Source organism: Pan paniscus, chromosome 17, assembly GCF_029289425.2.
Source record: "Pan paniscus chromosome 17, NHGRI_mPanPan1-v2.0_pri, whole genome shotgun sequence".
Lineage (NCBI taxonomy): Eukaryota > Metazoa > Chordata > Mammalia > Primates > Hominidae > Pan > Pan paniscus.
In genome coordinates, this window is record NC_073266.2 from 32,548,534 (window position 1) to 32,563,933 (window position 15,400).

Consider the following 15,400-nt stretch of genomic DNA (forward strand, 5'->3'; position numbering starts at 1 on the left):
TGAAATTTATCCCTTCTGTTAAAAACCCTTACCTGCAAGCCATTGGGGAGTTTGAGTCTTAAGTGTGAGCTGCTGTATTCTCCTTGCTTGGCACTCTGCAAATTAAACACCCTCTTTTCTCCCACTGCATAAACTCAGTGTGCATGTTTGGCCTTACTGCACTGGGCAAGCAGGCCCCAGTTTGGCTGGGTAACAAAAGCCAAGAATTTTAAAACAGAAAGTACCTCAGTCTATTCCCAGAAATAATTCAGGTGGCTTTTAGATGTCAACTTATTCAGGCCTGTATTAGTCTATTTGTACACTACTATAAAGAACTACCTGAGACTGGGTTATTTATATAGAAAAGAGATTTAATTGACTCACAGTTCCATAGGCTTACCAGGAAGCACAACTGGGAGGCCTCAGGAAACATACAATCATGGCAGAAAGCAAAGGGGAAGCAGGCACCTTCTTCACATGGCAGCAGGAGAGAGGAAGAGAGAGCGAAGATGGAAGTGCCACAAAAGTTTTAAACCCTAAGATCTTTGAGAACTCAGTCACTATCATGAGAACAGCAAGAGGGAAATCTGCCCCCATGATCCAATCACCTCCCACCAGGCCCCTCCTCTAATTCGACATGAGATTTGGGTGGGGACACAAATCCAAACCATATCAAGGCCTGATTGTATCAGGAGCTAACTGGTTCTGAGAATCTTCTAATCCTGAGCCTCTGGTAAAGCTATGAACATTGACCACTGACGACAAACAATGCTTTTGTTCTAATTTGTTTCCTAACTTGCAAGCAAGTAGTGATAAGAGGGGATGGACAAAAACGGAGTTTTCAAAAGTGAATTCTAGCCACGGGCTAAGTAAGCTTTGCTTCCTCCTCAGCTTCAGAATCCTGAAATGACTTTGGCTAAACCGCAAAAGTTTCATGTGGCTCCGTTTCTTTATTTGTAAATGGCTTTGGTATTTTATATTTTGCAGTTATATATTAATTATCTTGTAGTTAGCTTAAGAGTTCTCACTGTTCTTAGTAACATTTTCTTTTTTATTATAATTACAAAAGGTATCTATGGTCTCTTTAATAATGCTTGACAATAAAAGAAAAATACACAAAGAAATTTTAAAAATATTACCCATGAAGTCCCATCACCCAAGATATATATGCCATGCAATTTTTAAATGGGTTTCTTTACTGTCTCTTTGATTCTGAGCTCTAGCAAATGGAAAACTAAAGTTCTGAGAAGCCAGAGCTTGTCTGATGCAACAGTGTGAATGTGGAATTCCCCTTCTATTTTGTTTGAGTTAAGGAATGCATTTGGATGCAAGTTACCAACAAAAACCCTATCAATAATGACTTAATCAAAGAAGGGAGGGTTGCTTCTCACATAATAAGAAATTGGAAATCGGCGGGGCAGGATTGAGACACTGGCACAGGGATGCACCAGGAACTCAGGCTCTTTTCTGTGCTGTATTGTTCTAAGCAAGCTGGAATTTATTCCCAGGCTAGAAGGTTAAATTTAAATAATAAATACAAGTTTTCTCAGAAGCCATCCCCTGCAGACTTCTGCTTCCAACATGTAGTCAGAACTGGGCCACAGAGCTCAGTGATGTGATGTGAGAGAATGTGGATATCTGGCTTCCCAACCTGTAGAGCAGAAGACAAGGAAAGGTTTAGCAGCAACTTTTAGGTAGCCAAACAGCAGTATCTGTTGCACACACCTATCAGTTTCCAATTTCCAAAATCATTTACATTTGAATTATACATTTTTTAATTCTAATATTCTTTTTTCACTTAGTATATCATGAACATTTCATGTCAACATTATATGTAGTTACTCTACAGCAGGGATCAGCAAGCTATGAACTATAAGGCAAAGCCATCGCATTGCCTGTTTTTGCAAATAAACGTATTGAAACACACCCACACATCACTCATTCTTACACATTGTCCATGGCTGCTTTTGCACTACAGTGGCAGAGTTGAATATTCTGATAGAGACCATAGGGTGGGCAAAGCCTAAAATAGTTACTGTCTGTTTTTTTTGCAGAAACAGTTTGCTGACCTTAACTCTACAGCATTGTTTTTAATGGATGCTGATTTTTTCATACAATAGATGGATAGAGATGGATAGCTTATAAATGATCTAACCAATTCTCTACTTTTCAAAATTGAAGTTTTTCTAGTTTTCACCATTTTCAAGAAAGTAATGATGAACATCAATGTACATAAATTTTTGCATGTCTAATTGTTTTTATAGGAAACAAGGCAATATAGTTCAGTTGTTAAAAATGTGTTCTCTAGAGTTTGGCTGCTTACGTTCAAATCCTGACTCTACCAATTTGTTAGCTGTGACCTTGGGTAAATGATTTAACTTCTATGGACCTCAGTTTTCTCTTTTGCTGTTCTATTGGGAATATAGAAATAGCTCGTCAACATCTTAATTTGCATTTTCCTAATGGCTAGTGATGTTGAACATCTTTTCATAGACTTATGTGTCGTCTATAAATCCTCTTTGATAAAATGTTTATTTTATAGCCCATTTTCCTATCAGATTGTTTTTTCTTTTACTGTTGAGTTTTAAGGGCTCTTTATATATTCTAAATAAGAGTCAGACATGCGGTTTACAAATATTTTCTCACGGTCTGTAACTTATGTTTTGATTCTCTTAACAGGGTCTCCTGCAAAGCAAACGTTTTAAATTTTGATAACGCTCAACTTATCAATTATTTTTTCATTTATGGATTGTGCTTTTGGTGTCATGTCAAAGAACTCTTCAAGCCCCATGTCCCACAGATTTTTTCCCATGTTCTAAACATTTTATAGTTTTATTTTGCTTTTAAATCAGATTCATTTTGGGTTATTTGTTTAAGCAGTGAGGTTTTTTGTCTAGATTGGTTTGCTCATTATTGCTGAAAAAAAAAAAAGACTGTGGAGGACAGAGAGCTTTATTTTCTTAAAAAATGTCTGCAGACTGGGGAGGCACAGCTTTCAATACAAGGGAAAATGTGCTCGCCTAAGAACAAAGGGAGGGTCTGGCTTAAACAGGGAAAGTTTCTCACCCCGATTGTCAATCAGGTCCACGTATGCAAATGAAAGATTTAAACTTGTGCCAGTCTGATTGGGTGGCTTCCAAGCCCCAAACTAGAAGTCTTTGTAAGATAGGTCTTTGGCCGGGTGGTGGGGAGAGGGTGTTTCTGGCCACAGTTTATCTAGGCACCATCAGAAACTGGTTTGGCTTGATCATACAAAGGGAGGTCCTGTGACACTTTTGCAACACCTTTCTGAGAACACTGACTATATGACCACCACCCTCTCACCCAGCCATGGCAGACTGGTTCTGTTTTAACTTTGAGCACCTCTGTTGGTTACAGAGAATCTGTTTTATCTGTTGGCCAGGAACCTACCTAACTCTAATATGGACTCATGGATTCTTATTTTATTCAATTGCTGTTATTATTCATTTTGTGTACACCTTTAATCCAGAAATTCTCCTTCTAAGACTTTTCCCAAAGGTAATAATTAGTATCCCATCACTACTTTTTTTTCTCTAAAAGTGCCTTGGCTACTCATATCTCTCTATTCTTACACATAATCTTTAAAATATTCTATTTTACTTTGTTAAGACATGATTTACATAGCACAAAATTCATCAGTTTTAAGTGTACAATTCAATGGACTTTGGTGTATTTAAAGACTTGTGTAACCATCATCATGGTTTCATTTCAGAACATTTTCATCACTCCCCTCACCAAAAAAAAATGGGGAAGAACCTTTTGTGTGCACTTCCAGTCACTCCTCAATCCCACTCCAACCCCCGGGGCAACTACTAATCTAGTTCTATCGCTCTAGATTTGCCTTTTCTAGACTTTCACTACAAATGGAGTGATACATTCCAATATGTAGTTTTTTGTGTCTGGTTTATTTCACTGAGCATAATGCTTTTGAAATCATCCATGTTGTGGCAAGTAATTGTATTCCATTTCTTTTTATTGTTGAGTAATATTCCATTGCATGGATATGTCACATTTTGATGATCCATTCACTAGGTGATGGGTATTTGCATTGGTTCTACTTTTTAAGCTACCATGAATAATGCTGTTATGAATATTCACCTACAAGTTTTATGTGAAAATTTGTTTTCATGTCTCTTGAGTAGATCCCTAGAATAATGTTGATAAGTTAAAAAGACAAATCCAGTCAGATATTGATTGGAATTGCATTAAATAAAAGGAATAATTGACATACTTATAATATTGGTTTTCTATTCAGAAATAAGGCATTTTCCTGTATTTATTCAACAGTTAAAACCTCCTTCTAGTTCTTCTTACTTATATAGGCTACTTGATTAACAGGTTGCTGTCTAATAATTTTAATGCATTTTTGGAGACTCCCTTTTGCCCACCAATCTGTTCACTGTCCAGTACATGGAAGGAGTGCAATAGATATTGGCCAGTCACTTTCTTTGGTGTTAAGGATGCAGCAGTGAAAAAGATGATGTAGCTGCTCTTATTGAGCTTACTTTCTAGCTGACTAAAGGAAGAATTTGCCTGAAATCTTAAAATAGGTGAAGAGTGCTGAAGCAGTGGAAGTAGTTAGTGAATGAGAATGAGAAATGGTGGAATTCTAGGTTCTAGGTAGGGGCCAGGGCCATCTTTTCAATCTAGAATGTCTCTGAGATACAAATCACTCACATTTTTTTAGACTAGCATGCAACTAAGGTTTTGTCTGGCTCTTCAAGCACACAGTACTAGGAAGATCTATGACAAAGATCTATGTAGTCTTTGCTAACTGTAGGACAGGAGGGAAGATGGGTGAGCCACACTCTCAGAAATAAAGTTAACTGCAATAAAGCCAATGTGACTTCTATTTACAACCTCATCAGTTGGTAAGATCTTGTAATCCCTGTAATTCCTCAGGTGTATTATTTACATTATGCAAGCTACTGGCTCATGAGATTGACAGCAAAACTCTAAAAAATGTTATTGCATTTAGTTGGAGGATATGAGAAAAGTGGTAGCCTAGCCAGGAAAATGCCCACAGGTGACAGTAGAAGCTAGCAGAGTTCCTAGAAGATGAAAAGGAACACACAGAGAGGCTGCGTAGATGAACAGTGGGGTCTCGCATGGGAAGAAGTGCTTCCTCCAGAGGCACAGGGTTGATAACCCTTCTGCCTGAGAATCCTACCAAGAGTGGGGGCTGCAGGAAGAAGAGCCTCCAAAGCCTCCTAGAGAGTTTTGCAAACAGCTAGTCCATCATGATCAGCCTCACACAGAGATACTGTGTTGAAAAAGTTAGGTAATCTATCGAATGAACACTAATGATAAAATGCTGAAGACAGAAGTACAATAGAAGTGTTTGAACTAGATGTAAGCATATCACCTGGATTAGGTAGAGAAATATTTCATAGAATGTTTCTTCAAAAATAGACTCAAAGTGGGTTAACCTCTTTCTCTGTCTTGAAACAATACAGGGCCCTAGGTACTTGTCCCTCTGTGGATAATGAGATCTTGAATACAGATAACTAGAAGATGAATTCCCCTGGTGATCCTGAGCTTCTGCGGGTTCACTAACGATCAGGAGAAGGGAGTAAACAGAACCCTAACAAATGGTGAGACAAAACGAAGAAGGTGTCATAGACACTGGAAGGATAGAGAAATGATAGCAAAGGGTTTGTTTTCCTTGGATGAAGAAAATGCACTAGGATAAACTAAGTGACATTCAGCTAGGAAAAAAATGCCAACTAATACCTCTGGGGTATTGTCTAGAGAAACAAGGTAGTTAATGAGCTAAATAAACCTGAATAGCCATGTTGCTGAAAGAAGGTAGAAAGAGCAGTGAATAAGAAAGCAGGTAGGTGTTTGCAGTGTGATTGCAAAGGTCAATATGTTAAGTGGCAAAACCAAAAATAATGGCCGAAGACAGAGATTCTTAGTACCTAACCATTCAGTAGCTAAGACCATGTTTTTTAAAATTATATTCTTTGAGAAATACTGGTTTTCCATAACTAGGTCAAGATGTCCCATGGCTCAAATAGAATGAGTGTGTTCTTTTCCAATTTTTAGGAAAAATAATGTTATCAGACAAAGGTTCATAGCTTTAAGGTTTTCTTCTATAAGTTTTCCTTACATATTTGATGTCTACTATATTTCTATGTAAGACTCGTATGTCAGATGGTTTCGTGATAGATACAATCAAAATCATATGTGAATTTATTTTAAGTTTGATATTTCATAATATTCTGAGAAGCACTCTGAGATTTTCAAATGTCCCACCTCCTGAAGAGATTTGCGAATCGCAACTCCAACTGGGGACAAAGTACAAACCCAAACCAGTAGCTTCTGTGTGTTGTGGGAATTGTAATTTTACCATGTTTTGTATAAACCAATGTTTCTGGTTGCACAAGAGAAGCAGAAAAAGTGGGCTAATGAGCGTTACCTGAAGGACCTATCCCTAGTTTCCACAGCTTTAAGTGAGAATATGAGGGCTCAGAGAACAGGAAGGAATCTTAAAAGCCATCTAGTACTTTTTTAAACTACATGATTTGATACCAACTATTCAACATTATGCACCATTTAAATAGTGCATTAATATGTATTGGGTCCAACAGGTTATGCAATATGCCCTTGAGATTTTCATGGCTGAAAAAGCAACGAAGGAATGAAATTATCTAGTTTGACTTTCTGCATCCTTTAAATAAATAGGACATTTCAAGTCTCCACCTCACCTATGAGGTGAAGAGATCATCCACGGAAAAGATTCAATACTTTGACATGGTTTAGAACCTGTCTTGCTTAGAGACAGAAACTACCTGACATTTTGATATCTCCGCAGGCCAATAGAGACAGGAACAGAAAATCGGAGCACTAGCTCCATTGATGAAATCCTGTAGTCTTGTAACTTCCTCAGAGGTGAGCAGCATGGCCCCCTGACCCCAGTCCAGCTGGGATTCCTCACCTCACCTTCCGCTGCGATAGGCTGCAGGGCAATTCCTTTACTGCTTACAAAACGAAGCTGCAGAAATTCTGAGTTCCCACATTTCTAGAATAAGCCATTAAACCTATCTGTGTTCTGATGAGTAAGCTCTTGAGGTAACTGCTGTAAATTACGATCTTTTCTCATTCTCCTCCCTTGGGTTGCGGATTCTTAGCCTTGATCATATACATATTTATCTCTGTAAATGGAAAAAACATTTCTTAACCCCTCCCTGCTCCGAAAAAAGTGGAGCTATAACACTGATTGGTATCAAATTTCTAGAAAGTATAATCTTTCTATCATTGCATTAATATTAATGTCATCAAAAGTCAGAAGCTGTAAGTGATTGGGAGGAATTTGGAGGAAATCTGTGACACAGCCTCTTTGTAAGGTGAATATACTAAGTTCTTACACAATTTGCTGTAAATACTTACCTCTCTCTCTCCCTCTCTCTGTAAATTTTTCAGTAATCAAGCCCTGATCCTTGTGGGGCATGGCTTTGGAAAATAATGAAATTCAGAAATATTTCGAAATATTATCTCTGATTTTTCTGCATATCATTTTCCAATACACCATACCATTAGTTTGCCTCTATAGAAAGCTATGTAATCACTTTGCTTTGCCTGTCAAGAAGTGATGTTGGCATCTTTCTCACTAGAAAAGAAATATTTGTGATGCTTTTCTGATGTATTGATACTTTAATCTTCTTTAGTGTAAAGAAGCCAGCTCAGATTGTAAGAGTTTATCTTCTTTAGTATGAAGAAGCCAGCTCAGTTTGTAAGATTTTATAGAAATTCAGGACTCAATTTAGTGTGAAAAATGTTGTGTGCATTTTTCCTTCTGAGAATACACACATATGTGTGTGTGTGTGTGTGTGTATGTATACACACATACTATTTATTACTGTAGTGCATTTTAATCATTTAACATATCTTTTATGGTTGGGATAAGATCATAAGAGTTTCATTGGATAAAAACACATCATCAGTGTTGATTTATTGATTTTATATATTAGACATATATATGCTTTGTGATGATAATTTGAGGGAGGCAGTTTTCACTTTCACTATGACTCTGTATTTACACCCCTAAAGAATATAAATGTCTTACAGATGCTGCCATGGGGTCATCTGAAAGTTGTGTGCAAAAAGAATGGTTGGCACTGCTTCAAATGTGAAATTTCATGCCACAGTATGACCCTTTGCTCCCTTACACGTTGAGTTACATGTTTAATAACTCAGTAGTGGAGATTTCCAAACACTGTGGGGATACTAGAGGCCGCCCCTGATTCCTAAATGGTGGGACTCACAGGATGCACCAATGGCATGGGTCTGAGATTTAAGGAAACTTAAGCCTATTGCAAAACGCAATTGCTCTCGGAGGGTGAGGCTCAGAAGATAAGGAGGTGAGAGAGTGGAGACCAGGAAGCCACTGCCGCCTGGCTGGGACTCATTCAGAACTACAAAGCATTCTGGGGAACCATCGTGTATCTTTCAGATCTGACCCAAACTTCATAGGTAGCACTTGACCTTGACTGCATCTCCAGTACCCAGAACAGTGCCCAATAGGGAATGGCCACTCTGTAACTATTCACCATCATCATCACACCACCATTAACGTCTAAATAATACTTTACAGGCCTCATCGCCCATACCCCAGGCAACATCTGTAGTGGCAGCTCCATGATTTCTGTATGGAATAGGCTTAGGGACAGTGATACATACCTAGCCAGTACTCATCTTTTTCTTCCATCTATTCACTTGGTGGGGCCCTGGAGGGACAGTGGAGATGAGGCAGGACCAGACTTCCCCTTCTCCACAAATAACTGATGCTGCCACTGCCACTGATGATCTCATTTCTTCCTCACAACTACCCTGAAAAAGAGTTACAAGTCACCCTCATAGACAATACAACAATATGCAGAGACTTAAGTGACCTGCTCAAGGTCGTATGACTGGAAGGGGCTTAATTACTCAGGTACAAATGGTCTAAATCCAAAGAGTAATCCCAAAGTAGGGTAAATTCGATCTCCCGGAAAGCTGAATTAAGGCCCCAAATTCACCAAGTCTGTTTCCTAAACAGATGCATAGATCTGAAAAAGCCACCAAATTTTAACTTTCCTCTTCTACTCTAGCTAAAAAAAACATGCTGCTGCCCTATGTAAGAAACATACATTTAGCCACAGGTGTCATAGACCTCCAGGTTCACTATTTGAAATACATATTTAAAAGCAAAATATTCTCTTTCTTACACACACACACACACACGCTCCACAAGCCTAGGATGGTAAAGATGGGGATCATTTAAATTCTGTTACCCTATCCCTAAAATGAGAAAACTGGAATACAGCAGTGGTTCTTGAGGTTTAACATGCATGCAAATCACCTGAGCATCTTGTGAAAATGAAGATTCGGAATCATCAGGTTTGCAATGGACCCCAAGATTCTATACTGCTAACCACCTCCCAGGTGGCACTGATGCTGCTGGTTCTTGGATTATAATTTGAGCTTTAAGTACCTTAAGGCCCCTTCCCACTCTACGTTTCTTACCATCTCTGTCAATGGCACACTTAGCTGCCTGCTACCTAGGCCATCATGTCTTCCCTGCCACCTTGTGTGGCCCTGTACACCAATCAAAGAAGTTATGCCCCATCCTATCCCTTTCCTCCACTCACCCAAATCCATGCCAGGTCAAGCCGGGGGGATCCAGACTCATGAAGTATTCCCTCACTAATTGTCTCCCTCAATGATCTTTTTCTTCTTTTTTGCCTAAGGTGTAGTGATGAATCTAATTAGATTATATGATAATAACACTGTGTCCTTTATTATTTTTTCCCCAGGAATACTTTCAAATGATCGACTCCTTTTCAGCTTTCAGTTCTCAGTGGAATGACACTTCTTGGAGAAGCCTTCCCTGAATTCCCAATGTAAATTGTTCTCTCTTGCTGCCCGTGTGACCAGTCACAGCAACCTCTTTTAATTTCTTCGTACCGCTCACCAAGACTTGAAATTTTCTCACTTGTTTATTTACTTGTTTTTTATCTCAAACTCCCACCACTGAGAGTGACTGTGTTTGCACAGATCACCACTACTTTATCCCTAGTGCCTAGAACGATAACGATAACACAATAGACACTCAGTAAATATTTGTTGAGTGAATGATGCAAGAATCATAGGGTGGGGTACACAGAGGTGCTTAAGAAAATCCTTACTGGATGAATCAGAGCTCTGCCACCCAAGTAGCAATCCAGGAATTGCTACTTGGAATTCTTGGGTTTCTTTCTTTACGTTTCAAAACTAGTTCTTTATCTGTGTGTATCCTTTTTCCTGTGGTGTATACACAGCAGCTCATATCACAATTAATTTTGAAAGCAGATCAGACATGTGAGCAATTAGCTCTCAGTAGGACAAGTCATCTCTCCATAGCGCTTGTAGATTATACAAAATGATATGAATGACATTAGTGTGGACATTTAGGATATGTTTTGGGAACACAGGGCACATTTAGCTGTGGGTCTCATCTTGGCTGCTCCATTGATGGAGCCCTCCCTGCAAAGTTTTTTCCAAGCTCAGCTTTGATCTGCTTTCAGGCCTGCCAACAAACTCTAGTTTCTCATCTCAGACCTCAATTATTTCGTAAGAATCGCACAGAATCCAGCTTTGATGGTGTACATGAAAAATGGTAGAAAATTCAGGCTATTGGGGAAAACTGAATGTATAAAAATGAACCCCACTTATTAGAGACACCACCCCTGATAGGTCTGTCACTGAGAAAGACAAATGAATGGGGCTGAAGACAGAGATAGAAGCTGTCATTGCTACATGCTATTGACCTGGAATGGAGGCAGCAGAATCTGCCTGATGTGTTCTAAGGAAGGCTCTTTAGATCTTGCACCATTTCTTTTTTCCACTGTTTCTGTGGTGGAAGTGTTTGGGCTTGAACTTCTTTGGTTCCTCTCAGAAATACAAGAAATGAGCTTGATCTTGACCTTGACACTAGCATGAGTTTATCCTTGGTTTCAAAGCTGAAGTTCTTGAAAGTGAGTTGAGCTCTATCTCTTCAGAAGTTCATTTGTGGGACCCTGGGGACTGCATGCAGCAGCAACTGCCTGTCCCTCTAGCATGGCAGTGTTCCATAGGAAAGGGCTAGAAACACAAACCATGCAACCTCTAACTATGAGAAACCCCAAGGCTAAGCCCAGCCCAGCTTGGAAACACTATCCTCGGGCTTTGAAGTTCTGTTGTTCCATCCAGGCTTTGCTTGTTTTTTTTTTCTGCTTATTCTCTTCTAAAATAAATTTAATGTTGCATTTCATGTTTTCTGTCTTATCAGGCTCTTTTGCCCTTTGCATGTTCCATGAGAAAATTGAGAGGCTATCAGGTACACTGTGGTGGGGCTGCAAATAACATATAGGATGCCTAGTTAAATCCAAATTTTAGGTAAACAACAAAGAGTTTTTTAGTGGAAGTATATCCCACGCAATAGTTTTATTTGCTAAATCTAGTGACTCTAGTTGTATGCTTATTGTTTTATTTTGTCATGCTTTTTTGTCATTTTGTTTTTTATTGGCAGAGGTATGAAAAGGGTAAGGAAGGAACGAAGAGAAGGAGTTATTTTGTATCCTGTTTTTGATCTGGGGTTGACCATTTCTGTCTTCTTATATAGAGATGTCATACCAAGGTTTGAAGGTCCTTTCTATGAAATCTTCCAACTTCTGGTCTGAAGAATGTCTCTTGGTTGTGTTTTTGCAAATTTCTAATTTGACTACAGTGTGTCATGAGTTTGAAATCTGAGTTATTGAGCAAATTGAAATTAAAGGGTCCCGGTTAATTGCAAAATGAGCAAAGTTGCAATGGAGAAAAGTGTTTTCATTCTCATATGGAGCAAGCTTTCTGGAGTGGCATTGGACCTATGTCATCTGGGTAGGGGTAGTTCAATCACAGCAGCTGATCCTGTAAGCCTACTTTAGAGATAATAAGTACAGATACAGTTCCATGTGGATCCCAGAAAATATGAATGGAACAGGAGAGTGAGGGTATCAAGCTGGGAGATGTTAGGACCAATAAGGTGATAGCTAAGTTTAATGAGTGCTTACTACGTGCTAAGCATTAGCCTACAGTGACTACACTCTTTTAATCTTTACTACAATGCTATGAATAAGGTATCAGTGTCATTATCCCCATTACAGATGGGGAAATTGAGGCAGACAAGATTAAGTAATTTAGTTAGTGGAGGAGATAAACTGGCTCCAGAACTCACAACACTAAACTACTTATTTCTGCAGCCTGCACTATCTGTGAGAGAAAGGTGTGTGCAGAGGCAGGAGTTGCTGAGCTGTTGGTATAAGCAGACTTCCCTTCTCTGGCACACTCCTGGAGACCAAGAAGGTCCTGTGTGTGCCCATGACGCTGTCTTCCCCTACGCAGCCCTGGGAGCACAGGCAGGCGAGTCAAGCACACCAGGCTAGGTTGGTGAAATGATCCAGGAAGTAAATGAGGTGTGAATAAATTATGAGACTGAATAAATTATATAAGGATTTTTTTTTAAGATAGAGCAAATGAAAGGTTGCAGGTCAGAATTTAATCCAACTAAACTAAGCTAATCTTCATCCTCTTCTCTTACTTTCCCAGGGCCTTCATTATGTTCCCTGCTACAAGGTCAGAAGGCTGTGCTGAGCTCCAAAATCTGGAGACACTAGTGAATTATTAAGACTAGGTAGTTGTAGCCTTTCAGTCCTTAGCATGGTGAAAGTGGGGTCCCACAATCTCGGAAATCATCCAAACTGAAATGGCCAGTGAGATTAGAAGGAAAATAACTCCAGAAGGGCCAAGAGTATCCTTGTTCCTTTAAAAATAACTCTAATAACTTGAAAGCCCCTGGGAATGTATGTTGATTCTGTATTACAGAGGGGATAACGGACTCCGCTGGAAACAGATGTGATCTGCTTGATTTCCTCTGATACCATGAGCTGAAAACAAAGAAAATTACTGAACGTGATAACATTCAGGTTAAACAGTTCAAAGTTCCAAAAAGCGCAGTTTGGAAGGAAGCCTTTGAGTAATAAGCCATAAATTTTGTTGCAATCATCAACATAAGACAAAACTAGCTATGTCCCAAGGCCCTTTGTCTAGAAAAGAATTCTTTTCTTCTCCAAATCCCTCAAATGAGTTTTAAATGTGCAAATGATGGCTATAATTTACACAGAAACTTGAAACTATTAGCAGTTTAATCCACCTAAAATCCTAATGAAGTTCTGCAGTATTATTCCTGTTTGTACAGCCCAGCAAACAGAGCACAGGAACTGCCGCCCATAGACTCTGGCAGCTAGCTGTGCAATGAAATGAGACTGTAGGCCCAATATTTGTAAAAAATACCAGATTATTATTGGGATTCAGGAGATCTGGAAGTTCAGAGCCAAAAAGGCTTTAGAAAACGACAACTAGATCTTATTATTTCTCCTTTGCAGTGATTTCTCTGAAAGGAAACAACCCAATGTGGGATTTAAAACTTTCCCTTCATTATGGTTTGTTTTCTAATAGCCTGAATCTGAGCATGAATAGGTAGGGGGAAGGCGGTGGGTTCCGGACACCCTGATCATCATTCAGATTCGTTATTTGCTTGAAAAGGGTGACAGAGGCCACCTTTCCAACAGGTGAATGCAGGGTTGCCTTTTAGAAAACACTTCTGCTTCGTTCCCTCCTGTCCCCCACCGTCTCTATCCCCATCTCTTAGATCACTGTTCACATTTATATCATTGAACTTGTAAATTGGTTGTCTTTATTGTTCTTTTTGAAAAGTGTCTGCTCTAGATTTAAGCACAAGTGAATGCTGTGTATGTGGGGAACAATCTTGTAACAGGAGCTGCGGGCAGCAGAGCCCTCCTGTGTGGGTTTTGTGGACCCCTAAGCAGCAAAACTCAGAATATATAACACCCACCACCACCAAAATATTTGTCTGGATCCAAAATTTCAGACAGCAATTGCTTCATCTGCTCTTCTGTTCCTTTCTTCCTGAATCCTGGCTGCCTCATTTCAATAGATAAATGAAATCTTTCTCACTTTCTCAATACTCTTTGGGGAAATTCCACTTTGAAATTCTCTTTTCCCTGTCATTTTTACTTTACAGTTGAGAAGACAGGGATGAACTAGGAAACAGGATCTCTCTCTCTCTCTCTCTCTCTCTCGCCTTCTCTCTTTTTTAAATGACGTAGGGAGTTTGGACATCCTCCCTACCCCCACCTCCCCTCTTTGATTCTAACCCTGATTCCTGATTCCTGGAGAATTATAGTTTTCCTTTTAATGCTTGCTGATTACCGCACCGGGGAGGAGCAGGAGGGGCTGCCCAAGGAAGAGCCCCGGAGCCCATTCTGATCTCCGAGGAGCCCCAGCTGCCGGGTCCCGGTCAGGCTGGTCACAAAGCCCGGCGGGGCTGAAGCGCGAGCACATCTGACAGAGGCTTCCAAGCGTCCCGCGGTGCGCCCGTCTCGGCGGGGGCGGCTCCACTCCGCCCGGGCCCGAGTTCGCTGGGGGACAACTTACTGTGCTCGCCGAGCGTCCACACTGCAAACTCCCAAGCGGGAGGGGGAAAAGAGCCCAGGCTGTGCCGTGCCGAGGAGTAGAGGCAACAAAAGACCGAGGCACGAGGGGAGGGAGGCAGGCACGGAGGGACCGCGGACTCTGGCCCCTAGCTCCCCGAGAGCGCCCCTCGGATGCTGCTGGGGAGACCCTCCGGGCCTCTCTTTGGGGCCTCTGGGGCCCGCGGCTCAGACAGGTAGTTGGAAGAAAGAAGAACAAAGCTGCCCGCGGAGGCAGGCGGCGGTCTCGGGGCGCCCCGGGGCGGGGAGAGCCGAGGCCGAGGAGGCACCCCGCGCCCCCTGCCCCGCGGCCCGAGCGCCCCGTGCCGGCTACCTCCGCCGCCTCCCCTCACGCCTCCTCCTCCCCGAGGAATCGGCGCTTCCGAAGGGACGGGCGGCGGGCGGCGGCCGGCGGGCGGCGGAGGACGCCGGGGAGCGGGGAAGGCCGGCGGCGTGGGGGGGCGCCGGAGGAGGGGGTGGGGCGGGGGGCGGGGGCGGGGGCGGGGGCGCCCCCCGACTCCGCCGAGCCGGGCGGGCCCCGACCGCCACCCTGCCGCAATTTCCCTGTGTCATGGCTCCGGTCTCTTAGCAACAGCCGCCAGTCCGGCCGCCCCGAGCCGCCGCCGCGGGCTCAACTCCACCCGGCGGAGCCCGGCGCGCCGCAGCCACACAAAAGAGGCGCGAGGGCCGGCGGCGCGGCCGCAGGGGCCCGCCCGGGAGCGCCGCGCTAGGGGACGCCGGGAGCTGGAGGATGAGCGGCGGAGAGGAGGGCTCCGAGGCGGGATGCGGGATGCGGAGGACCTGACACTTCTTGGAAACTCTTGGAAATGGCTCCCGCCACAGCGCCGGCGGGGACTGCGAGCCTGGGG

The 15,400-nt window shown here is 41.9% G+C and overlaps 1 protein-coding gene across 1 annotated transcript; it reads right to left on the reverse strand.

Moving 5' to 3' along the window:
* Window positions 1-329: 329 nt before the first annotated feature.
* LOC134729221 (uncharacterized) lies at window positions 330-15,104 on the reverse strand. Its single transcript, XM_063597283.1, has 4 exons — window positions 14,924-15,104; window positions 14,272-14,879; window positions 8,683-8,832; window positions 330-1,630 (listed from the first exon to the last, which is right to left on the reverse strand). The coding sequence occupies exons 1-3, from the start codon at window positions 15,102-15,104 to the stop codon at window positions 8,683-8,685; spliced, it is 939 nt and encodes a 312-aa protein (XP_063453353.1). The 3' UTR covers window positions 330-1,630.
* Window positions 15,105-15,400: the final 296 nt, after the last annotated feature.